This window comes from Equus przewalskii, chromosome 8 (genome assembly GCF_037783145.1).
Source record: "Equus przewalskii isolate Varuska chromosome 8, EquPr2, whole genome shotgun sequence".
Classification (NCBI taxonomy): domain Eukaryota; kingdom Metazoa; phylum Chordata; class Mammalia; order Perissodactyla; family Equidae; genus Equus; species Equus przewalskii.
The window spans coordinates 64,589,591-64,616,497 of NC_091838.1; the positions used below are offsets into that span (position 1 = coordinate 64,589,591).

Consider the following 26,907-nt stretch of genomic DNA (forward strand, 5'->3'; position numbering starts at 1 on the left):
ATCAGAAACTATAAAGAAAAATATCAAGTCGGATGCCTTAACTTGAAAAGAAAATTCTTGGCCCACTAAACAAAATTGAAAGACAAAAACAACCTGGAAAAATATTGCAATATATGTGTTAAAATGAATAATATGTAAAGAGTTCTTATAAATCAATGATAAAATGGTTAAAAGATATGAATGAGTATTTTATAAAAAGTATAGATAGCCAACAAACACAAAATGTTACATTTTACTGGTTATGAATGAATCAAATTAAGACGATATTGTGATAATTACATTTTACCTATCAAATCAACGTATATTGAAAACAATTAACCGCTGTGATGGTGGAAGTGATGTGATGTGGTACTCATATAAGAGGCTAGTGGAAGTGGAAATCAGTATAATTTTCTATAGGGCATTACATACTTATCTTTCAAAAACCTTAAAAACACATCTTGTTTTACCGAGCATTTCCATAATTGGGAATTTAGCCAAAAGAAATCAATAGTCATGTATTCAAGAAAATGTGAATAAGGATGTTTGTTGCAGTGTTATGTGTATTAGGGAAATTTGGAAATCAGCTAAATTTCCAAATAGAGATAGATAAATAAATTGCGATACAGCCGTGTATACTGTAACAGGCTTAAAATATCATCATCAGAAAATATTCACACTTTAGTAAGGGAAAAATAGCAAAAAGTGCATACTCTTTATTGTGTTTTCTTGTATTTTCTAATTTTCCACAATTAAAACTCATTATTTTTGTAATCAGAGCATGAAAAGATATTTTAAAATGAAAAGAAAGTCGTATGAAGTGTGATACTGTTGAAATGGTCTCCTAAGATGCTTCTACCACATCTGATTGCCGTGTGTGTATGGGTTAAAATCCAGGATCCTGAACTCACTAGCTAGGTGACTTGGGGAACTTCTCTGTGCCTCATTTTCCTCATCTGTGAATTGATATTATAATCATATCTACTTTGATTAGTTAAATTAATTAAAGGAATTGCTGTGAGGATTAAAGGAATTTATATATGTGTAAAGTAATTAGAATAGTCTTTATACATAGTAAGGGCTCAATAAATGTGAATAAAGTACAGTGACCTTTTTTTTGGATGAACCATGGAAAAAGTTCTACTCAGCTTTTAGTATCAGGGAAAGCTATGCATCTCCAGAAAAATATATTTTAAAATTTAATCTAGAGCCAGCCCTGATGGCCTAGTGGTTAACGTTTGGCACTCAGCACTTTGATGCTGGGGTTTGCTTCCCAGTCGTGGAACCACACCACCAATCTGTCAGTTGCCATGCTGTGGCAGTGGCTCACATAGAAAAACCGGAAGGACTTACAACTAGGATATACAACTATGTACTGGGGCTTTAGGGGAAAAAAAAAAGAGGAAGATTGGCAACAGAGGTTAGTTCAGAGTGAATCTTTCCCTGAAAAAAAAAAATTGATAATATAGTAAACTTTAAAACTTAGCATGTTCCTTCCTTCTTTGACTGCTAATTCATAAATTCTGGGCCAAATTCATGGTCACCCCTACTAACTATACAGGACCAGATAGGTTTTCTCTGTGCACATTTTACTCAGTACTATATTATATTTCCACCAAATTTTCCCTTATGTTAGGATTTCCAAGACACCCAGTTAAATTTTAATTTCAGATAATAATTTTTTTTAGTATTAAGTATGTCCCAAATATTGCATGAGACACACTGAAATATTATTTTCTATTTGTCTGAAATTAAAATTTAACTGGGAGTCCTGTGTTTTTATTTGTTAAATATGGCAGTCCTACCTTAAACATTATATTTATTTATTATTAGGTTGCCCCAGATCCTTTGTGGAACAATATTGGGGAATGAATGAATGAATGAATGAATGAATGAATATCTGAGTGAAAAAAATACCTTGAGTAGAAGGAAACTTTTGAGATGTCTTAATCTCTGAGGAAAGGACTCAGAATTTCTCCTCTGTAATGGCTTATAATAGAATTGTTGTCAATGATTTCTAGACTGGCTTTTTAAATTAATGCTAAACATTCATCCTTCTTTCCCTCCCTCTTTCCTTCCTTCCTTCTATGCTTTTCTCCTTTTTCATCTCTCTCTCTTTTTCTTTTATCTCTTCGTTTATTGATATTCTAACAAAAAAAAAGACTTGGGAGAGTTTTATTTTTTTATTTTATTTTATTTTTTCTGGTAGTAGTGCTCCTTTATTCAGAGAATAGCAAGGGAACAGGACCCATGGGCAGTGAACAGCTGCAATGGGTTGAGGGCAGGGCTAAATTTATAAGGCATAGGTATGTGAGTTATTTCTTTACAAGACAAAGGAAAGATCATGTAAAAAGTCATTAAAATGGTATCAGTGCAGGTGGCATCTGGTTATCAGGTGGTTGTATAACTTTGGATACAAATAAGGTCAAATCAGGTTAGGAGGTCCTACACTTGCCAGAGGGTGGCATAGATGGGCATTGCAGGCCAGGACGCCTTGGGATTCTCTCCCTGGGGCAGCCTTGATTCTCCTCATAAAATGCCCCCTGAACCCATTTGGCCTCAAAATCCTTTGGGGAAGGATGAATTTTAGATTCACAGGTATGAGAAAAAAAAGGTATAATAAAAGATTGGGGATTATTCATCCTGGTGAAGTGAAAGCTAAATAGTGATTTAATATTAGCACAAAGTGGTTTTTCAAATTCTCTTTGATCACTAGAAGAAGGTCCCGTATATCTTTACTTTGTAGGCAACGTGAGGCAACATAGGACTTTTAACTTTATGTGATAAATACTGCAGGAGCACATTACTGCCAAGGAAATTGTGACTGTCTAATGATAATGCTCATTTCAGGTAAACTTTTGGAATTTATCCATTTGATAAATTCACTGTGCGATTTACGTCTTACAAGAGTCACAAAACACCGTCTGAACTTCTCTTCCAAATAGTTCAAATTATTCTCTCCATTTACAGCATCTTCTCAAAAATCTTCCTTTTATCAATTTATGTGTTAGAGTGAAATATATGATGCAATGAATTACTTCCTGACAATGTTGTCTTATTTGCCTGCCCTAGATGACTACATATTCTTCATTTTCAGCCTTCTCAAAATATCCCTGTGCTCTCTGTTTCTAGGCCTGCTGCTGTATCCCATGTGAAAAGCAGGAAAGAAAATGAAGATTTTTCAGTGCAAGATGCAGTACTCTCTGTTTCAAGCTTTTTTGGCAGTTGCTTATTTTTACACCAGTGTCCAGGGTCAAGGTAATTGAAAACTTTAAGATAATCATTAGAGTCTGGGACTCAAGCCATCTTGGTTCTGATTAGCATTTTTTATTTTATTTACCCGAATAGTACTTCATTGATTCAACTATGTTTCTAGGCAGGGTCGTATGTTGGCTTTTACTCAATTTTACCAGCTGTTTACACGGTAGAAATGTGCCACACCTTTGATGAGGGTTACGACCTCGCCAGTGACTGAGCATAGTAATTTTGTGGCAAGTGGTCAAACAGCTTCTGAAAAGCCTGAGGCGAATTTAAACAGTGAAAGTCAAATTTGCATGTTACAAAATCAGTTCTATTAATAAGGAACTATGTGTGTATGTATGTGTCCCAATTGTGCCTTGTCTCTTAAATAGAGTGTCTACAAAATATTTCTGCCATTTCATACCCGCTCCTTAATTTTGTTCCTTTCTTTAAAAACTGAGCACATAGTCTAAAGGTTACTAAGAGTCTAACAGAGCCTGCTGGTATGCCATTTTAAGCATTTCTAATGATTTCTAGCTTTGTTTTTATTGAAATTAGTTTTTGAAATCTACTATTTCTGTTACTGGGATCTACACTTTAATTTTTAATTTCCACTCATTTTATAAAGTATGTCAGGAATTGGCAAACTACCACCTATGGGCCAAATCTGGCCTACTTCTTGCTTTTGTAAATAAAGTTTTATTGGAACACAGGCATCCTCATTTGTTTACATATTGTCTGTGGCTGTTTTCATAATGCAATGGCAAAGTTGAGTAGTTGTGACAGAGACTGGATAGCCCACGAAGACTAAAATATTTATTGTCTTGCCTTTAGCAGAAAAAGTGAGCTAACCTCTGAAGTGCACAATATGTGCAAGTGTGCAAAACGACATTGCTAGACAGATATGATAAACCTGCAGAAACAGAAGCGTTGGTACTGAAATAGTCATTCATCAGTTAAGCAAAGAAGTCTAAATGATAAAGAAGGTGGTTTTAGGAGGGTTAATGTCTAATGTTTGGAAGTGAAAGTTGTAGAAAAGTCAAATGCAAGAACCGCCATACCCTGCTTCCTTAGAGTGAGGCACAATTATTTGGAAAAGAATAGAACTTGACTCCCTGCGCCCTCAAATAGTGTTAAAACACTTGGAGTTAATGACTATATATCCAGCTACTTCATGCAACACATAGGGATCAGTTGGATAGAGGAATTCTGTTTATCTTATTTACATTGATGAAAGAATGCTTTGAGCTGTAGCAATTAGAGAACAGATCTGGGGAATTCAGAAATGGTCATTCATGGAGTAATTGATCAGACAGAGCTCTTCTGGGGTACTTTCAGGGATGCTGTTTATCAACTATACATTGTTAGCCAAATTTTGTTTTAAATTAACATTTATGGGACACCTACTCTGTGTCACGTTCAGGATACAAAGCTGAATGAAACTATCTTCTTTGCCTTACAGCAGTGTACTGTCCACTAGGGAGAGAGAGTATAAGCAGATAAATCTCAATACAAGTTCTATAGGGGGTTATGGAGAAAAGACAGATGGAAAGATAGGTTGGAGCCAGATTATGAAAGATTTTAAACAGCTCTGCTTTTTAGAGAAACACATTGATAACAATATTGATGATACTCATAGTTGTGACTCATCGGTGCTCGGGGGATTGGAATAACTAAAGCAAGAGAGAGCCTTAGAAGATTATGCTAAGCTGTCCAGGAAACAGGTGTTGAGGGCCTGAAGTAGGTAGAGGGATAGAGAGAAGAGAATGAATCCAAGAAATATGTAAGAGGTAGAAGAGAGAGGACTTGTTTATTGATTAGATGTGGTGGGGGCTGAAGGAGAGGGAAATATCAAAGAGGAATCTGAAGCTTTTTGTTGGAGAAATGAGTAGATGGGGCCTTTAATTTCCACCTCTATGTTATTATTGCTTCTGTATCTTTGTGTCTTAATTGTTTGTTTGCCTAAGCTCATTGGAGGCAGTGTTTCTCTGTTTAATGTCTGTATCTCCAGTACAGAACAATGCCTCAATCATAGTCGATGTTTGTTGGGGAGATTAATAAAGAGAATCAAGGATGAAGCAAGTATCTGAAGCTGAAGATAATGAGTTCAAGTCTTAGACAAATAGTGGAGCTTGAGGTGCTGGTGGGATACCCAGGTGGATATGTCTGGTAGGTAGTCAGGGGTCTGGAGCTTAGGAGAAAGTGATGAAGGCAGGAGATTTTATCTGAATTGTGTTGTGCTTAGGAATTAGCTTATAGGGACCTTTGAAGTCTTAGAGGTAGAATTAGAAAGGATGGTCCAGTGGAGAGAAGTGAGGATGGAATTTGGCAGACACCAACAGTTAAGAGGTTAAGGGAAGAAAAAGGACCAATTGAAAGTGTCAAAAAAGCCATTGTAAGGACAGTCAGGGGAGGGTAGTGGTCTAGAAGTGAAGGCCGGAGAACCTTTCAAAAAGGAAGCTAGTGGGCATATGCTGGAGGAAACCCCAGTGGGAAAAGCCTTCAGATGTCGTTGGCTTTGGTTTTTAGGAAAGTATGTGAGACCTTTGAGAAACTTTATTTCTACCATGACACCATGTATTTACATGAGTGATTTTGAGCAAAGAATAAAGAATATGAATGCTTTATTTGGTTGATTTTCTACTTTTAAAACAGACATAGTAGTGCGTTCCTGCGGGTTGGCCAATTTTGACCCTAATTTGCCAAGCCATATGTGAGTCTGTTTCATATTCAGTTAAGTACATTGCTAATGGCAGATGTGTTGACTTGCTGGCTGACACTAATTACTCTCAAACCTTAAATTCTTATTGACGTCTTTGGAATCATTTTTATGAACAAAATGAGAAAAAAAAAAAAGGTAAGTGTGGTAGGCAGAATAATGTGCCTGCAAAGATATTCATGTCCTAATCCCCAGAACCTGAAAATATGTTAAATTATATGGCAAAGGGGAATTAAGATGTCAGATGGAATTAAGGTTGTTAATCCACTGACCTTAAAAATAGAGAAATTATCCTGGAATTGTCTGGGTGGGTCCAATTTGGAGCCAATCACAGGGGTCCTTCAATATGGAAGAGGGAGGTGGAGGTGCCAGTGTGAGTGATGTCATGTGAAAAAGACTCAACCAGCCTTTTTGGCTTTGAAGACAGAAGGGGGCCACAAGTCAAGAATGTGGGAAGACTCTAGAAGCTGGAAAAGGCAAGAAAATCCAAAAAGGAATGCAACTCTACCAACACCTTGATTTTAGCCCAGTGAAACCCATTTCAGACTTCTGACCCGAGAACTGTATAATAGTACATTTCTGTTGTTTTAAGCTTCTATAGTTTGTTACAGCAGCGAGAGAACTAATGCAGTTGGTGTTAAAAGGCATATAGGAAATTAACTCTCCCCTCTTAAATTACTAATCAACAGAATGCGCTTTACCCCTTAGTCTCTCCATGTAATTCTTTATGAAGACTTCTCCCTCTCCAGAGAATGTGAACCCCTATTGGCTCAAATAACTGTTTATACCTGGATTATTCCAGCACCTTCTTTTCAAAACAAATTGTTAAATGAACTGGACCGTAGAGAAAGTAACGTGGTGTTAGCTGTAGGGAAAAAACGTGTATAGCATGACAGAATGGTGGCACCAATACTTTCTCAGAATTTCACAGTAAATCTATATTTGGTTCTGGCAATGTTTGTCTTGGATGACTACAGGAAAGAACCGCTGAAGGTAAAGTAACTGTCATTTAAAAACCTCAGAGCATATAAAATTGGAGACTTTGCACGGGGGCTAGATTTAACTTTATAAAGACCTCTGTGTTAACACATTTACACGTATTTTTTGCTATTATTACTAGTCAAACATATTTGGAAGTTGAGAATATTTTCTTTACTGCTGTTTTCAGCATCTTTATAATGGATCATGAAATTATAACATATTAGATTCTAAGCAAGATAAAAAGAATCCTCTAGCATATCCCATGGTAAATTTCTCTCAAATTTTAACTTCTCCTATTTATAGAACATTTGGGCAATGCGTTTAATTGGAAAATGACTGATAAAAAAAGCTGAGGGTTTTTGGTGTTTGTTTGGGTTTTTTTAGATCACTTGGAAAAATAATCCAAATACTTCTCTGCTGTTTAAATGTATTTTGCTTTTATAAACATATTAGTTTTTCCATTGATATGCACCCTAAACTATGTTTTGAAGGGAAAGATACTCCCAGTGCCTATTCTGCTCCATGTCTAACAGTCAGAGATTTTTGGTTGCAAATAAAAGAAACGTTCTCTGGCCAATTGAAGCAAAAAATGTATTTACTGGAGGTAATGAAGTAACTCATATAATTAAAGTAAAAGGTACATAGTTAAGCTTTGACAAGGACAGGAATCTGGAAATACCCTGGATATAGTTTCTAGGTCACAAATGGATATAGTGACCTTTTTTTTAGGGCACGTCATTGGAATGAAATGACTGGAGTGATTTTCCATCCTTCCATCACTGGACATAAGTTTCAGATTCTTGAGAGAGTCTGCCCGACCAGGTTTGAGTCATTGTCTCACCCCTTAGCCAGAGGAGGATGGCTGACAGTGTAGCCAAGGTGCCTTGCAGTGGGAAGGGAGTGTTAGTCCTTGGAAGAAAACCAGGGTGCTGTTAGAAAAGGCAGAGGGGAAGTGATTATGGGTAGTGAAGAACAAAAGATCTCCATTTCATCTTCCTGTGTCAAAAGTATGTGTTTCGGGAAATGAAGGCAAATATTTCATTAGAAATAAACTTTCACATAGGTTGCCACTTGTCAAAATAGCAAGATTTCAGTTGAGTTGAGTTGAGTTGAGTTGAATTGAAGTGAAAGAAAAAAAGAAAGAAAGAAAGAAGGAAGGAAGGAAAGAAAGAAGGAAAAGGGAAGAAGGAAAGGAGGGAGGGAGGGGCAGAAAATTAGCCCTTTAATAAATAGTCATTTTATGAAATGAAATTTCCCAAGTACCTGATAACAGTAAGGCTTCAATGGAATCACAAAACATTCCTTTTCTGCCTATGAGATTTGATTTCTACAAGATTGATTGCAGTGAAATTCTTTGGGTTTAAAGAAAATCTTCCCTCTAAAAAAAATACAACACAACAAAAGAAAAATACCCTTGTACCTTCAGTAACAAGCCTAACCTATAGTAGAGAGGAAGATAAGAAATGGACCCTCCTCAATCCCGCTTTGGGATGAAGTTCATATATTCACAAATGTTATATTTGGCTCAATGCAACATAGGAAGCCTGACTTCACCATAAAAAGGATGAGCTTGTTGGCCTGGTCTGGGTTCTAAGTGTGTGCCAGAAGTCAAGCTTTACATTTGATTTTTGTCTTTTTAAAAATGTTAAGATTTTAAGTGACACATATTAACTTTTGAGTCAAGTTCATGCAAACATTTATAATTATTACTGGAATTAATTATATGTGTAGAAGCATTTCCTCTGTGCTCACAAAAAGAAAAGAAAAATCATGGGGCTGGTATTAAATATACACAAACTTTTGTTCCAGGAGATAAAAGCAATTATTTCTTCACTGCACTTAGAGTGTTCCTGTCAATCTTGCTGCCCTTGTTTTGGTACAAGTCCCACTGCCTTCCAGACCGGGAAACGGAGCTAACTTTGAAGTTCAAAACTGACTTCATGAATCTTTCTTTCTTACCTAGCATTTCTTCCTTTCAGTGTTTTTTTCCCTAAAGGCAAAATCCTAAAGGAAATGTGAATTTTGTATCTAGCCAAGATTTTTTTTTTAAAGTTTTTTTTATTTTTTCCTTTTTCTCCCCAAAGCCCCCCGGTACATAGTTGTATATTCTTCGTTGTGGGTCCTTCCAGCTGTGGCATGTGGGACGCCACCTCAGCATGGCCTGTTGAGCAGTGCCATGTCTGCGCCCAGGATTCGAACCAACGAAACACTGGGCCGCCTGCAACGGAGCACACGAACTTAACCACTCGGCCACGGGGCCAGCCCCTAGCCAAGATTTTTTTAATGATTGTGAGAGTATTTATGCTTACTTAGAAAATACTTGTAGTCTGCTGATAAAAGAAGATGGTGGTATTTCTTTTTGCTAGCAGTTGTAATGGGACTGTAGTCATATGAACCATTTGTAAATTGTTTAAAAAGTTGAATATTGATGGATTTTTGTTGTTGCGTTGGCTTCACACTTTGTTTCCTTGAAGAGTTCAGTGGAAGCCAGTGGACTCTGGGTTCTGGAGCATCATCTGTATTGTCTGAGCATGATCAGTGTTATCCTCATTACTTTCTCCTGAAGGTTCAGAAGGTTAGCTATTGACTAAAAAAATGTTGTAGACTATAAACTCAGACCACATTTAAAGAACAGTAGCCTGGGTAGAAGATGCTGTAAAGATATCTAATCTTTAACCTAGGAATCCTGAATGTTCTTTGCCCTCCTTGAGATGTCAACACCCCTGGGGTGCTGACAGAATTGGTTGACCCTCTTGGAACTGCCTAGACTGAAGACTCCATTGACGAATCCTAGGCATCCCAGCTTTCTTTCACCAGTGCATTCATGCAAAACTGTGCAACAAGCTTGGCTAATGATATCTATCAGCCCACTGGCAAGATGTGGCTCAGAAACTGGATATATGGTTTACAATTTTTTAATTCTTATTTTTAATTTTCTTCCATAAGTAATAAGAACTTATCTATAAATAGATTTTTCTCCTCAAGTTCCAGACAAAGAAAAATAGTAATAGTTTCTCTGTTCATCCAAATGTTAGGTTTGGCCACCTTCCTCTTCTGTTTTAAAATAGTTGTTCTTATGATAAATCCACCTTTTCCCATAAACCAGAGAAATGTAAACTCTTCCATTCCTGTCAAACTGAGAATGGGAAGCTAATGTTTTTGTTTTGCATGACTTGCCTTCTCCACTGAGAGGTAGCAAAGGGCGACTAGAAAGAGAATACCACACTTAAGATTGTGCCCTTCGGTGCTCAGTGATTTCAGGTGAGGAGCTACCCTGGAGGGGAGTAAATTACTCATTTATCTAGCCCAGTGAGGGGTGACTTCTTAATATGGCTCTTCTCTCAAAGAAACAGAGCATTTCATTTGGGGTCAGAGATTGTCGTTCATCAGTATGTGAATGTGGGCAAGTCTCTTAGCTTCTCCTTGGTTCCCTAATATATAAAATTGGGATAGCAATATATTTTTGTGAGGATTAAATGAGCTTTTGAGATCACCCATTAGATGGAGTAAGAGGGAAGGAGAACAAACATTTACTGACCGCCTATTATGATGCATCGTATCTGTTATCCTGTTTAACACTGGCGTCCATCCTGTGCAGAAAGTATTGCCGTCACCTTTTCTAAAAACAAGGCTTTGGAAAACACAATCAGTTGCTCAAGGTTGTTGTCTAATAAGTGGCAGAAGTGGGAATTAAACTAATGTCCAAATCTCATAGTATGCTCCATACCTATTAAGGAGAATGTTTGTTTCCTTCCCCACGTTCTGTTTTCTAACGTAGAAAGAAAGGCTGGGCATAAAAGTGGGTAATAAGTGCTAACTTTTCTGTTAAGCATTAGCTTTTCTTTTTTGACAAACTAATTTAGATATTATATCATAAAAATCTTCTTACTAAAGGAATTCTTTTGAATTTCCAGAACATTGGTGTAGGGTCCCAAAAATATATTTTGAAATTTGAATGACTTATACAAAAAGTGATATAGATTTACGCATTTTGTGAACTATCAGAAAAGATTAAATATGTGGGGATGATTCAAGGCCCTGTGCTGTGAATCATTCTGAAAGGTGTAAATCAGCTAGACTTGGAGAATGGCTCAAAGTTTGTAAAACATAATTATCTTTTATTTGGTCCTTTTTATTTTGGTCCTTTACAAACTCTTTCTCAAACGTTTTTAAATGAAGATCATATTACTATAATATGTCCATAATAGCCTTCTGAAATGATCTTATCATAAAAAATATTGGATTACTAACGTGAAAAACCACAAGGCACGAAACAGTCCCAGTAGGGTAGATTATGAAATCTCACATGTTCCAAGTAGAAAAATTCGTCCTTGTAACGTAATGAAAGCACTTTACAAGATTGGCTTCAAGTTTTAAACTACACTAGAGAATTAAATTCTAACCCTAACTCATAGTTCTTTGTCATAAGGTCGGAACTGTCTGACAAATGGGCTTATCTCTTGAGTAAGAAACCAATGCCCTTGCGTTTGAGTTATTTTGCAATCTGATCAATTCATGAAGGAGTTGTCGAAAGAACATATTTTGAGGCTGATGAAGTCTCGTGCCTTTTGATTACATTACTTTGACTTTTCAGTTTAACGATTGAAAGCTTAAATGTTTTAACCTTTAAACAATTTTTGTTTTTCCTTTTCAGTGGCTCCACCCACACGGTTAAGATATAATGTATTATCTCATGATAGTATACAGATTTCATGGAAGGCGCCAAGAGGGAAATTTGGTGGATACAAACTTCTTGTGACTCCAGCATCAGGTAAAAACAACCAATTGTATTTTCTAGAGTCTAGCAACTTTTTACACATAGATAACTAAAAATGTGTAGTGCTAAGTGTTGCTTTAAAATCATTTGAAAGTTTTTTTAAACTTAATCTTTTGAGGTTGAAATCTAACCCTACAATCTAGGAAAAAAATGTTCCCAAAGTCTGCGTAGTGACTGTTGGGCTCACCGTAATTCTCCTCAGGCGAAACTTCCAGACTATCAAAATATTCACGACTTCTGTTTCAACATAGAATGAATACTTTTGGTCTATTGGCACCTCGAAAAATACGATATATGAAAAAATATGAACAGTTGTGACTGGCTGAGTAAATTATGATTAGTTAACTTGATAAGACATTATTCAGCAACTATACATTAAAATTATAAAAGCTAAGTAGACATTGTAAAAATAAGTGATAAATTAAATCAAGAAAAGCAAAAGTTAAGCAAATTTATTGATCATGAAGATAAAATATGTAAAAACTTTTTAAAATTAAATTTGGGTTGAATTTTTTCTTTCTTATATTTTACATTTTTGTTATACAAGTATAATCAACTAAAACAATACAGAACATATAGAGGCATTACCCCTGCTACATGGGTGTCATGGAAGGGAAGATGGGGTCAGCAACTGGAGTGCTTGAGTTCGAAGCCTGGTTCTGTGACTTATAAGTAATGTCATTTGGGCGAGTTATTTAATCTGTCAGTGCCTCAGTCTCCTCTTCTGTAAAATGTGCAAACAGTATCAGGACCTCATGGAGTTGTTGTGGGCTTGGAACTCAAAACGTAGTCTGGGAACCTGCAGCATCGTCATCACCTCAGAGCAAATGCAGAATGTTGGGCCCCACCTCTCACCTACAGAATCAGCATCGAAATTTTAAAAAGATCCTCAGATGATTTCTTTGCATATTAAATTTGGGAAGCAGTGGTTATGAGTCTAAATGAATTAGTAAATGTAAAGCACTTTGAACAGTGACTGCCAGATAGTAAATGCTCAATAAATCTCACCCTGATTATTATGGAGATGTTCTTTAGTATGTCTCTCAGGTCTCATTTCTTTTCCCAGGATCCGTTTTCACCTAGTACATAATAAACACTTAATAATAGCATATTTGTATAATTTATATATTTATATAAATATAATAATTTTTTTCTCTTTATTGGTGATAAAGATGGTTATGTGGAGCTGGACTCCTTTATGTTGGAGACCTTTTCCCAACTCATTTAATGAGGCAGACAGATACTCTGTTGTTCATGAATGTGGATATCTTACCAGTTCATTCTTACCAGTTGATTTAAAATCTCTAACAAAACGAGTACATGAAACACCAGGCTTCTTGCTCTACCACTAAAGAGGAACCTCCTTTTATTAACAAAGAGTACCCATAGGCTCCTTAGAATGACTTCTGGTTCCCTGATAGGAGATGACAATCTTTCCCATGTTGGCCTGCAGAAGTGACTCACTTGTGGAAAGCAATATTTTATTCTCCAGCCTGGTTCAGAGATTTCATTTTGGAGTATGGCCCAATTTTGAAATAACTTTGAGTTTTTATAATGCAGTTTGTTTTCTAAAATAAGCCATCATGGGAAATTTAACTTCAAGAGATTCTTGGACATCATTATGACCCTAAAGGTCAAAATACAAGTTACCAGTTTATGGTACGACTGAGAATTCCCCATGTATGACCTTAAAAGGTTATTTTTTTCCCTCCAGATAAACAGTGTTTTATCTTTTACTAATTAATTTCTGATAATTCCAGACTATTAAGTACCCCAAGTTGGTGTCAGTGAGGAATCAGAGAATCTTAGAAGTGACTTGGGTGGCCTCTGGACCAAACCTCAGTCTGATCCTTCGATCCACTCTGGCACAGCACACCCAAAAAGTAGACCTCCAGCTCTTGCTTAAACACCTCCAGTGACAAAATAAAAACTGAGGATGAAAGCAAATTATTTTTTTATGAATACTGGGTTTACTTTCCCCTCTGAGCCAATGTCCTTACTGCAGTTGTCCAAGCCATTAAGACAGTTTTAATACTCTGATAGCTATTTGATCAAACATAGCAAATAAAAAGAGTAGTAACTACATCTAGACACAAAATGTTTGTAGACATTTTAGTAGTATGAGACATGTTCCAAGTACTGTTTATACCAGTTTTTCCCAAAGCATGTTCCATGGTATTCTGCAGGGTGCTAATAGCTATTATATGACCAAAAGTTTAGTGGCCAAATAAATTTGAGAAGTCCTGGTTTAGACAGAGTTTAAAGCTTTTTATTGCAGGATTCATAAAGCCTTTAATAAAATAATACATCCTTTGCCTCTCAGAGAGAGACTCTATTATACAGAGTTTGCCAAGGAATTTTTTTTTTAGTGAAATGTACATTATGGAAGATTTATTTGGTGCGCTTTGTAGTAGATGAGTTTTAAATGATAGAGGAAGTTTGTGAAGCCAGATTTAAGATCTTGGACACAAATGCATTTAAGGGATTGGGTTTTGGCAAGAGAGAGGCGCATTTCTGCCTTCTAGTAGCAGGCAACATGGATGATAGTAGTGTCAAATTTCAGACTTAACGTCAGTAATTTTATTAGAATGTAATTAACATATATCGTAATCTGTGTTATGTTTGATTAATTCAGCCAATTTCAGACTCTTTTTGCTGTTACTGCTACAGGGGCAGAAGTTTTAAATTAATTTCCCTTTTCTCAGACACAGTAATCACTGCCAGTGATTAGAGAAGAAAGGTGTATTTGTAATTTTGCATAAAAGTTGAGTATTTAATGAACAGCATTTTCAGGAAAGCCTTAGATAGTCTAATTTGATGGAGAGAGAATGGAGGTTTGAAATCTTGTTATGAACCAAGCTAACTTTTCAGTAGCGAGGTAGTGAGAGGTTCCTTCAACATCCTGAGCCTAGTGATGGCCACATTAAAGATAATTAAATTGCTGATGCTTTAAGGATGCTTTGACTCACTTTAGAGAGGCCATAGGAACAATTGCAGCGTAGATAATTATATTCAATCTGCCTATATCTTTCTCTTCACTTTTAAGTGGAATTCTTTTCTTGAAGAATATATCTGATGTTGAGGGCTTGCTGTCTTCTAATCTTGCACTATCACTTTCCCTAGTGTTTAAAAACAATAATGTGTTATGGTGAAAGATTTTTGAGAATGTGCTTTTACCTAATTTAGACAATTGTTTGTCTAATGCAAAGAGTACAACTGAAAATGAGAATGAAAACTGTATTAAAATTAAGTGCTATGGGGCTGGCCCTGTGGCCGAGTGGTTAAGTTCGCACGCTCCGCTGCAGGCGGCCCAGTGTTTCGTTGGTTCGAATCCTGGGCGCGGACATGGCTCTGCTCATCAAACCACGCTGATGCAGCGTCCCACATGCCACAACTAGAAGGACCCACAACAAAGAATATACAACTATGTACCCGGGGGGCTTTGGGGAGAAAAAGGAAAAAAAATAAAATCTTTAAAAAAAAAAATTAAGTGCTATGCACATAGGCTCCATTGTATATATTTTAAAATGTCTTCACCTTTTAAAATCTTTATTGCTGGTTAATAAGTTTTCTTAATGTACGCAGTTAACCTATTTCTTAGATCTGATTTTTCTTTCTGTTTTATTAAGGTGGAAAAACCAATCAACTGAATCTCCAGAACACTGCAACTAAAGCAATTATTCAAGGTCTTCTGCCAGACCAGAATTACACAGTTCAACTTATTGCATACAGTAAAGACAAAGAAAGCAAGCCAGCCCAAGGTCAATTCAGAAGTACGTATTTATAGGTCTTAAGGTGCCACCATAGTACTCTGTCCCAGCTCTGAGTTTGAGTTTGTTAAATACTGTAAGAGGTTAAAATCCTAGATTCTTTAGATTTGAAGAGATCTTAAAAGACATTTAGTACCATCTTCATGAGTTCCTTCTATCTCTAATACTCCTCTGCCCCTCCTTTACCCATTTCACTGGACTCCTACTTATTCTTTAAGTTTTAGTTTTCAAATGCTCTAGCCTGCATCTTACCCAGACATCTCATCTACCCAGCACATAATAGATGCTCATTAAATACTTACTGAATGACTGAATCGATGATGCCAGCATTTCCTCTTTAGTATCCCCAGCAAGTGCCAATCCAGCCTCTGCTAAAACAACCTACACAGTGAGGAATTTAACTACTTCCAATAATTAATCAGTTGGCATTTCTTAACAGCCTATTATGTGCCAGGTCTCATGACAAACATTGGTAAACAAATGCAACATGGTAAGTATTAGGGAAAGATACACCTAGGACGTTATGAAGAGAGGACTCTCTCTGCCCTAATAATGGGTTGGGAACAGAATGGATGGGGGGATGGCTTCATATCTGAACCAGTTTTCAAATGGTAAGTTGAGCAGACAGAGAAAGGATGGGGCATCCAGACACATACTAAGCAGGGGAGAAAGTTCTGAGGCAGCCCAAGCCGTGTCGACATCCTTCCATTAGAAAGCTTTTCTTTTTATTGAGTTTAAAGGTTGTCCACACAGGCCCTGCTTTTTCTGCCTTTCAGGAGATATTCATTCATTCATTCTTCTTTTTTTTTGCATTTAACAAATATAGATTGCATGGTTACTAAGTGTCAGGCCCTATTCTAGGCACCAGGAACATGACAAATCTCTGCCCTTATAGACCTGACATGCTAGTGACCAGAGGGTACAGGAACTCCTTCTTCCTGAAGGTGGCCTGTCAAATGTGGAGGGCAGAGTTTTATGTGTCATGAATGCTAACAGAAGAGGCCTGCCCTGGTTAGCTTTCTGTGTTACTTCCTTGTTAAGATAGACTCTTTAAAAAACCTGACTTATTATTAAGGACAATTTTCAACATCATAAAAACATAGGCAGAATAGTATAATGACCCCCTAAGTATCCATCATTCGCTTCAACGATTAGCCATTCATGTCTAGTCTTGTGTCATCGATACTCCACTGCCACCTCCTCCCCATATTATTTTGCAGCAAATCCTACGTATCATTTTAAATAACAATAGCTTTTAAAATCCCGCTATTAGGATTAATCCGCAAATCTGGGAGGCCATGAGTTCTAGAGCTCTGCGTGCAGCAATGTTCTATCTAGATATTCTAACCCTCCCTCCCTTTTTTCCTCCTTCTTTTAAGTAATGTTTTATGAGACATATTTTGTGATTTCTTTTTTTTTAAATTAAGAAAACCCAACTTTGTTAAGCTATTACCTCTTGAAACTTCTGAACAAAGATGTTTGGTAAATCCACCTGTCAGCAGGACATACAGATGTTTTAAATGTTACATTCTTTTGAGACTCACATTGTCTGGAAGCTCTGGAAAAGGTTTTTTATGTTATTTTCAATATAAATCAGACTTCTGTCTCGTTTTATTGGCACTGGGCTTCAGTTTCTGGCCTCCAACATTCCTACATGAGTAAGCGAAATAACTTTTCTTAAAAGTTTGTGAGAAGCAGAAAAAGGGATGAGGAGAAATGATTTATTTTACGTTAGTCTGAAGGTATTGCGATTGATTATTTTAAATATTCCACTGACTGGGCAGCGTAAGAAACACAGCCTTAAAAAGCTTTCACAATAGCTATTTACTCAAAATACTGAAAAAGAAATGCAGTTTTCAGCTTATTTAGCTCTGCTGAAATAATCTTAGGGAAACAGTCTAACCTGTTAGTTGGATAAATAATATGTGAGCATTTATATTTTTTAGCTGTGTTATTTTTATTGGCAGAGTGGAGGAATTAGTTCTTCCCAAATAACAGTTTGTAAGAATGAAACTCAAATAACTTTATTTGGATGGCCTCCTTTTCCATTTTGCATTTCAGTTATAATTTTGCTCCCTGGGAGATGGAGCTAAGGCCCGGTCTCCCCTCCCTGGGAAACTTTCCTGGTTGGATACAGGAAAATGATGATCCAGACAAATCCTGTGGATATACGTTTGCAATTTGTGTAGGGGTTTGAATTCTTCATAAGTTCATCTTCTGATACACAGGGAAGCATAAGAAACGATCTTTGGAATTTGAAGACAGAAAGGCATGCCGGCTATTACGATCCTAAATCTGGTGTGGGTATTTGGCCAAGCAACTCAATAGCTTCCAGCCCCAGTTTGCTTGTCTCTAAATGGGGGTAATGACATGTGCCTATTATACAGAGCAGGGGCATGATAGAAGGGTTGTTAGGATTAATATCACTTGGCTTGTGACAGTCTGTTCTCTAAAAGATTTTGCCCCTTGCATGAGGGGGGCTGCAGCTTGGTGTGACCTATGTGCTACATCTTGTATGTGAACCAAAGGCCGAATTCAGAGTGACTGTCATTTTTCCTCGTTCATCTGTAGACTGGTTTATGGCCCTATTTGGCAAACTTTCTTTTCCACCGCCATTTTCCAAAATATCCTTTGGAATGATGTTTTGCTAATCTCTGCCTGCAAAATCTTGCTCATCTTTCAAAGTCTGGCTTACATGTCACCTTCCCAATGAAGTTTCCCCAAGTCTCCACCTCTGGAATTCTTCCCCAGATCTATTTCTACTTCAGCACAATTTTTCTCATATTAACATTGCAGACTTATTTTCTTTTACAGAATGTAAGCAATTTGAGGCCATGGCCTATGTGGGGGTGGGGTTGAAGATGTAGAATTGGAAATTATCCACAGAAGGGTGAGAATGAAAACTGTGGGATGACAAAATTAAAGTTGGGGTGTGCAGAGATGCAAGATAACTTTAGTATACGATTATGTTTCAGGAATGGAAGTAGAACAAGGATCCAAAAAACAAGAATGTAAAGGAGAGGTCAGAGGAATACAAGAAAAGCCAGGATGGTGCCTTTGTGAAAACTGAGAAAGAGAAGAATTTAAAGAAGAGGGTGTTTCAAAGTGGCCAAGCCTTGTAAAGAAGTCAGAGAATGAGGGCTGAAAGAATGGATTTAGATAATTAAGAAGTCAGAGGGAATAGCAGGATCAAGGCATCTTCTATTTATTATTATTATTTTTAATCTTGGAACTTACTCTCTAGGTACCAGAAAGCCAAGGAAGGTTTCTAAGGAAAGGAATAATAGAACTAGAACAACATGACCTTGGCAGATGGCAAGTCTCAAATGCTTTTAGCAAAGGGATGGAAACCAGTGGAAAGACGAGGAGGAGGAGAAGACGATAAAGACAGGATCAATGGAATGATCCCCTAGAGATGACAGGAGGGATGGTTCAGAGAAAATCATTGCTTCCCTTACACAGCCCACCCCTCAATAAATTTGCTTATTTCTGTGAAATGAATGCAGCAATTAAATGAAACATCTTACCATGAGGTCACTTCTGCCTTTTCACAGGGTATTTTATTTGTGCAGAAACCATTGCCATTTGGCAACAGTCTTGACTGACTCAAACAACTTAAGGTGCCAAACAATAGCAGGAAATTGCCGTGGAGTTTTAAGCAGTGGAAAGTGAAGCTAATGGTCTAGGCTGATGTGACTGTATTAAAGGACAAGGGGCATTCTGGGTCCCTGGATATTTCATAATGAAAGTGACAAAGAAACTATTATTTTTAGTAGGGAAACTTTTTTTTAAAGTTTATAAGGAAATTATTATGGGGTTCCCCATCTTCTATTGCAGATAGACCAACTCCAAATGAGAATATTCGTGGCTAAGATCTTTCTAGAATAGAGGCCAACTCGGAGGTCTTGTCCAGAGACCTGAAGATATGGCTCAAATCACTTTCTTATTTTATGAGATATGTTTTAGTTACTTAGCTCCTGGTTCTTTGTTCCCTCATGTATGGAATGGGGATAATCACACCAATTTTATAGCAGTTATAAAGGATTAAATTTATCTGATACACCTGCCCATAATGGGCACTTGACCAAAGTAATTCCAAAGTGTTTTCCTCACCTCCCTGTGGCAAAGTTAAAAGAAATACAAGTTCTAATCTTTGGGAATGAGTTCTACCATAGAGCTGATTTGTACTCAATACTCAATACTTGCAAGAGTTTTAGTAAAACTCATTGCATGTTTTCTTTTAGACTAATATAACATGTTGATGTATTTCTATTTTTCTTCCAGTTAAAGATTTAGAAAAAAGAAAGGAGCCAAAACCCAGAGTCAAGGTTGTGGACAAAGGAAATGGGAGTAAACCATCTTCACCAGAAGGTCAGATTTTTTTTCTACTTGCTTATTTTGGGGGTTGAGTTGTTTTTATAACATAGACGATAGAAACATACCTGGCCTTTGGTCCTATCAGAAGAGTACATATATGACAGTCTCCCTCTGCTCCTTTTCATTCCCCCCCCTTTCCTCACACGTAATCACTATCAACACTTCCCTCTCCCTTACTCTCCCATATTCAATACATCACCAAGTTCCAGTGAATTCATTTTCTCTTGAAATACTGACAGAATCTGTTCATTTATTTCCATGTCTATTGCCAATGCTCAGGCTAAGCTCCCATTTCTTTCCTGGTGTACAATATTAGTCAGCAAATCTCAATTTGTTCTCTACCAAGAAGTTGGAGCAATCTTTTCAAGACAAATCCAACCCTATGCTCTCCTCACACACAGCTTAAAACCCCTTCAATATTTTCCCACTGCTCTTAGGATGGAGGACAAAATCCTTAAGAAGACCTCCAAGGCCCTGTGTAGTTTGATAACCTACTGACTCGCCTCTCCTCCTCATTTACCAATACTCGCTCCCTGCTCTCCAGCCCCATTGGCCTTCTTTCAAATCCTTTAAAGACTATGGTCTCTCCCATACGAAGTCATAGCACCTGCGGCACTCTCTGCACGAAACACTCTCTGCCATCACCACTCTGCTTAAATACCTTCTTTTCTTTCTTCAGAGTTCAGTTCCATCATCACTTTCTCAGAAACTTTCTCCAATATTTCCTCTATTAGAGGTCCTTTTACACCAGCTAACTTTCCTTCACAGCATTTGCATGTTTATCTTCCCCACTAGATGATAAGATCCAAGAGAAAAAGGATTGTGTCTGTTTTTGCTCTTCCATATCTAGCAGTTTCTGATGCATAACAGGTATCCAGTAAATAGTCACTGAATGGAAAGATGGATAAATGATCAATTAGAAATGTTACCTACTATTGGCTAAAAATATACTCACCCATCAACTCACCCCAGTGTTTCTTTTTACACTTTGGCACGTGACTTGCCCTTCTCTCTGAATATATAAACATATGTGTATGGCTTGCCATACTGTATTTCTTATTCTGTGCATTGCTTTTTCACTTTGAGAACTTTCCATGTTACTGCCTACAGGAGGCGTGATAGCCTAGTGGCAAATTGTGTGGGCATCAATTTTGCCTGCCTGGATTCAACGCCTTTGCCACTTTAAGCTTGGGTAATTTATACTGGTGATCCTAATGTCTGTGTCTCTTTTTCTTCATCTATAAAAGGTGGATTTAATTCATAGAGGTATTTGGGATTAAATGGGTTGATATATGTAAAATAGAATACTGCCTACCATTGAATAATTTTAGCTGTTATTGTTAGTTTACCTCCTTCCTTCTAATGGCCAGATCGTATCCTAAGGAATAGATTATCTTAATTCGTGAACCGTTCCCCATGCTAATGAGCATTTGGATGCTTTCTAATTTTCACTGTTACAAACATGCTGCAAAAAACACCGTATATCGGAAGGTGAATGTTCAGCTCAATCAGGTCCTCCCTCCTGGGGAATCGGAACAGAAGACAGAGAGAGTTAAGTCATAACAGGAGTAGAAGAAGTAGAGCCCAAGACTCACCAAGGAACCTTAATAGCGAAGCCTTGACCTTGGATGCCTGCTGCTAAGAGGCTGATCAAGTGATGGAATGGCTAGAGCTGTTGTGGCATACAGTGGGTTGCTGGAGCTAATGCTGTTTTCTGAACGAACGTCAGGTTTTTCTTTTTCCTTTTTTTTTTTTGAGGAAGATTAGCCCTGAGCTGACGTCTGCTACCAATCCTCCTCTTTTTGCTGAGGAAGGCTGGCCCTGAGCTAACACCCATGCCCGTCTTCCTCTACTTTATATGTGGGACACCTGCCACAGCGTGGCTCAACAAGCAGTGCATATGTCCACACCTGGGATCCAAACCAGTGAACCCTGGGCTGCCAAAGCAGAATGTGCGAACTTAACCCCTGCACCACCCCGACAGCCCCTCAGAGTTTTTAATCATAAGTGGATACTGTAACTTGTCAAATGCTTTCTCTGCGTCTATTGAGATGATCGTGTGATTTTTATTCTTCATTTTGTTAATGTGGTGTATCACATTGATTGATTTGCGGATGTTGAACCATCACTGCATCCTTGGAATAAATCTCACTTGATCATCCTGTATGACATTTTTAATGTATCGCTGGATTTGATTTGCTAGTGTTTTGTTGAAGATTTTTGCATCAGTGTTCATCAGTGATACTGGCCTGTAATTTTCCTTTTTTGTGTTGTCGTTATCTGGTTTTGGTATCAGGATATTGTTGGCTTTGTAGAATAAGTTAGGAAGCTTCCCTCCTCTTCAATTTTTTGGAAGAGTTTGAGAAGGATAGGTATTAAGACTTTGAATGTTTGGTAGAGTTTGAGGGGAAGCTATCTGGTCCTGGACTTGTATTTTTGGGGAGGTTTTTGATTTCTATTTCCATCTCCTTACTGATGATTGATCTATTCAAATTCTCTATTTCTTCTTGATTCGATTTTGGAAGGTTGTATGATTCTAAGAATTTATCCATTTCTTCCAGATTATCTGATTTGTTGGTGTATAGCTATTCATAGTATTCTCTTATTCTGTATTCTCTGTATTTCTGAGGTATCTGTTGCAATTTTTCCTCTTTCACTTCTGATTTTATTTGAGCCTTCTCTCTTTTCTTCTTGGTGAGTCTAGCTAAATGTTTGTCAATTTTGTTCATGTTTTCAAAGAACCAGCTATTCATTTCATTGATTTTTCCTATTGTTTTTTTAGTCTCTATTTCATTTAGTTATTCTCTGATTTTTATTATTTCTTTCCTTCTACTGATTTTGGGCTTTGTTCTTCTTTTTCTAGGTCCTTTGGGTGCACTGTTAGATTGTTTATTTGAGATTTTTCTTGTTTGTTGAGGTAGGCCTGTATTGCTATAAACTTCCCTTTTAGAACTGCATATGCTGTATGCCATAAATTTTGGCATGTCATATTTTCATTTTCATTTGTCTCCAGGTATTTTTTGGTTTCTCCTTTGATTTCTTCATTGACCCATTCGTTGTTCAGTAGCGTTTTGTTTAATCTCTACGTAGTGTGGCTTTTCTGATTTTCTTCCTGTAATTAATTTCTAGTTTCATACTTTTGTGGTCAGAAAGGATGCTTAATATGATTTCAGTCTTCTTAAATTTATTGAGACTTGTTTTGCAGCCTAATATGTCGTCAATCCTGGAGAATGTTCCATGTGCATTTGAAAAGAATGTGTATTCTGCGGTTTTTGGCTGGAATGTTCTGTATATATCTACTAAGTCCATCAGGCCTAGTGTGTCATTTAAGGGCAATGTCTCCTTATTGATTGTCTATTTAGATGATCTATCCATTGGCGTAAGTGGAGTGTTGTTATTGTGCTACTGTTGCATTACTGCTATTATTGTGTTACTGTCTATTTCTCCTTTTATGTCTGTTAACAATTGCTTTATATATTTCCATGCACTATGTTGGGTGTATAGATATTTACAAGTGCTATATCCTCTTGTTGGATTATTCCCTTTATCATTATGTAGTCCCCCTCTTTATCTCTTGATACAGTTTTTGTTTTAAAGTCTATTTTGTCTGATATTAGTATTGCTACTGCAGCTTTCTTTTTATTGCCATTTCCCTGGAGTATCTTTTTCCATCCCTTCCTTTTCAGTTTGTGAATGTCTTAGGTCTGAAGTCTGTCTCTTGTATGCAGCATTCATATGGGTCTTGTTTTTTCATCCAATTGGCCACCCTATGCCTTTTGATTGGAGCATTTAGTCCATTGACATTTAAAGTAGCTATTGATAAATATGTACTTATTGCCATTTTGTTACTTTTTTTCTGGGGATTTTAGTACTTCTTCTCTGCTCCTTCTTCTCTTGCTCTCTTCCCTTGTGGTTTGATGGCTTTCTGTAGTATTATGTTTGGGTTCCTTTCTCTTAATTTTTTGTATTTATTATAGGTTTCTGGTTTGTGATTACCATGAGGTTCATATATAATAACCTACATATATAGCAATCTATGTTAAGTTGATGGTCTCCTTAGTTTGATCTCTTTCTGAAAGCTCTACTCTTTTACTCCCCTCCTCCCACATTTTGTGTTTTTGATATCATATCTAACCTCTTTTTCGTCTGTGTGTGTACCCATTACCCTCTTTCATGCAAATAGATAATTTTGGTATTTTTGTCTTTTCACCTTTATATTATCTTCATAGGTGGTTGATCTGCTGCCTTTACTGTATTTTTGCCTTTACCAGTGATTTTATTGCTTTTTTTGTTTTTGATATTTTCTTATTCCTATTTGTGGTCTTCTCTTCCCCACTTAAAAAAGTCCCTTTAGCATTTCTTCTAGTACTGGTTTCTTGGTGGTAAACTTCTTTAATTTTTGCTTGTCTGGAAAATTCTCTCTCTCCTTCCGTTCTGAATGATAACCTTGCCAGATAGGGTAGTCTTGGCTGTAGGTTGTTTCCATTCAGCACTTGAAGTATATCATGACACTCCCTTCCAGCCTGTAAAGTTTCTGCTGAGAAGTCAGCTGATAGCCTTATAGGGTTTCATTTGTATGAAACTTGTTTGCCTTTCTCTTGTGGCTTTTAGGATTCTTTCTTTATCTTTATTTTTTTAAATTAATTAATTATTTTATTCCAGTAACACTGGTTTATAACATTATGTAATTTTCAGGTGTACATTATACTATATTTTGAATTCTGTGTAGATTACATCGTGTTCACCACCCAAAGACTAATTAGAATCCATCACCACACATATGTGCCTGACACCCCTTTCACCCTCCTCCTTCCCCACTTCCCCTCTGGAAACCACTAATCCAATCTCTGTTGCTATGTGTTTGTTTGTTGTTGTTTTTATCTTCTACTTATGAGTGAGATCATATGGTATTTGACTTTCTCCCACTGACTAATTTCACTAAGCATCTTCTCTTGCTCTCTTCCCTTGTGGTTTGATGGCTTTCTTTAGTAATATGTTTGATTTCCTTTCTCTTACTTATTATAGGTTTCTGGTTTGTGATTACCATGAGGTTCATATATAATATTCTACGTAGATAGAACACTATATTGAACTGATAGTCTCTTTAGTTTAACCTCTTTCTGAAAGCTCTGCTGTTTACTCCCCTCCTCCCACATTTTGTATTTTTGAAATCATATCTAATCTCTTATTTTGTGTGTGTATCCCTTACCCTCTTATCGTTGAAATAGGTAATTTTAGTACTTTTGTCTTTTGACCTTCATGTTATCTTCATAGGTTGTTGATCTGCTACCTTTACTGTATTTTTGCCTTTAGCAGTGATTTTATTGCCTGGTTGTGTTTTTTGTTTTTTTTGATAATTTTATTATTCCTATTTGTGGTCTTCTCTTTCCCACTTAAGTAAGTCCCTTCAGCATTTCTTGTAGAACTGGTTTCTTGGTAATAAACTCCTTTTATTTTTGCTTGTCTGGGAAACTCTTTATCTCTCCTTCCATTCTGAATGATAACCTTGCCAGATAGATTATTCTTGGCTGTAGGTTTTTTCCTTTCAGTACTTTAAATATGTCATGCTTCTTTCTTCCAGCCTGTAGGGTTTAGGCTGAGAAGTTTGCTGATAGCCTTATGGGCTTTCCTTTGTATGTCATGTTGCCTTTCTCTTGCAGCTTTTAGGATTCTCTCTTTATCTTTAATTTTGGGCATTTTAATTATAATATGTCTTATTTTGGGCTGATATCTTGTTTGGAGCTCTCTGTGCTTCGTGTACCTGGATGTCTGTTTCCTTCCTTAGGTTAGGAAAGTTTTCAGCTATTATTTTTTCAAATAGATTCTCTGCCCCTTTGTCTCTCTCTTCTTCTGGGACACCTATAATAGGAATATTAGTGCATTTGATATTGTCCTAGAGCTCACTTAGACTGTTCTCTTTCTTTTTAATTCTTTTTTCTTTTATCTGTTCAGTTTGGGTGATTTCCTCTAGTCTTTCATCCAGCTCATTGATCCATTCTTGTGTGTCATCTACTCTGCTATTGAGTCCCTCTAGTGAATTTTTCATTTCCCGTATTGTATTCTTCATTTCTGATTGGTTCTTCTTTATATTTTCCAATTCTTTGTTGACGTTCTCACTGAGTTCATCCATTCTCCTCCCAAGATCAGTGAACATTCTTATGACTTTTTTTTTCAATATTGGCACCTGAGCTAACAACTGTTGCCAATCTTCTTTTTCTTCCCCTTTTTTCTTCTCCCCAAAGCCCCCCAGTACATAGTTGTATATTCCAGTTTTGAGTGCCTCTGGTTGTGCCATATGTGATGCCACCTCAACATGGCCTGATGAGTGGTGCCATGTCCGTGCCCAGAATCCTAACCAGCGAAATCCTGGGCTGCTGAAGTGGAGTGCGTGAACTCAACCGCTCGGCCATGGGGCCGGCCCCTCCTTATGACTTTTTATTTGAATTTGAACTCTGTCAGGTAGATTGTTTATTTCTGTTTTGTTTAGTTCTTTTTATGGGGTGTTTCCCTGTACCCTTACTTGGACGCTATTCCTTTGTCTCTGCCTCTTTCTCTGTGCTTATATGTATGTGTGAGTCAGCTATGTCTCCCGATCTTGTAGAGATGGCTTTATGTAAAAGATGCCTTATGAGGCTCAGCAGTTTGCTTCCTTCTCATCACCAGTTTGAAATGTTCCAGGAGTGTACCCTTTGTGGGCTATGTGTGTCCTTGTGTTGTGGCAGGGTTTCTTTTGCTGCAGGTGCCCAGGGAGGCTAGGATGTCCCCCTGGCTGACTGGTTGTAATGCTCAGCTGTATGTGGCTGCTATGGACCCTTCAGTCACTTTATCAGGCGTGGCGAGCCCCAGCACAGTTGACTGCAAGATCTAATAGCACATTTCTGTTGCAATTTTTCTCTTAAGTGAGTTGGCCCCACGTGTAGCTGTTTGCTAGGCCCAGGGGCTTACAGTTGCTGCAGGCCTCTGGCCAGCAAGGCTGTTGCCAGCTATCTCAGGATTGCAGCTGAGGGGGGCTAATCCCAGGCCCTGAAGCACCCAATTATTTCAGGCTTTAGAAGGTGGAACCG

At 37.3% G+C, this 26,907-nt stretch overlaps 1 protein-coding gene across 2 annotated transcripts in view; it reads left to right on the forward strand.

The window, feature by feature from the left end:
* Positions 1 to 26,907, forward strand: part of COL14A1 (collagen type XIV alpha 1 chain) — a 216,993-nt gene that overhangs the window by 17,062 nt on the left and 173,024 nt on the right. For both annotated transcript variants that reach the window (XM_070630921.1, XM_070630920.1), the window contains exons 2-5: positions 3,112 to 3,237; positions 11,574 to 11,690; positions 15,326 to 15,469; positions 19,751 to 19,837. In XM_070630921.1, the coding sequence (XP_070487022.1) occupies positions 3,150 to 3,237; positions 11,574 to 11,690; positions 15,326 to 15,469; positions 19,751 to 19,837 (436 nt within the window). In that variant the 5' untranslated portion in view covers positions 3,112 to 3,149. The remainder of the gene's footprint in view (positions 1 to 3,111; positions 3,238 to 11,573; positions 11,691 to 15,325; positions 15,470 to 19,750; positions 19,838 to 26,907) is intronic.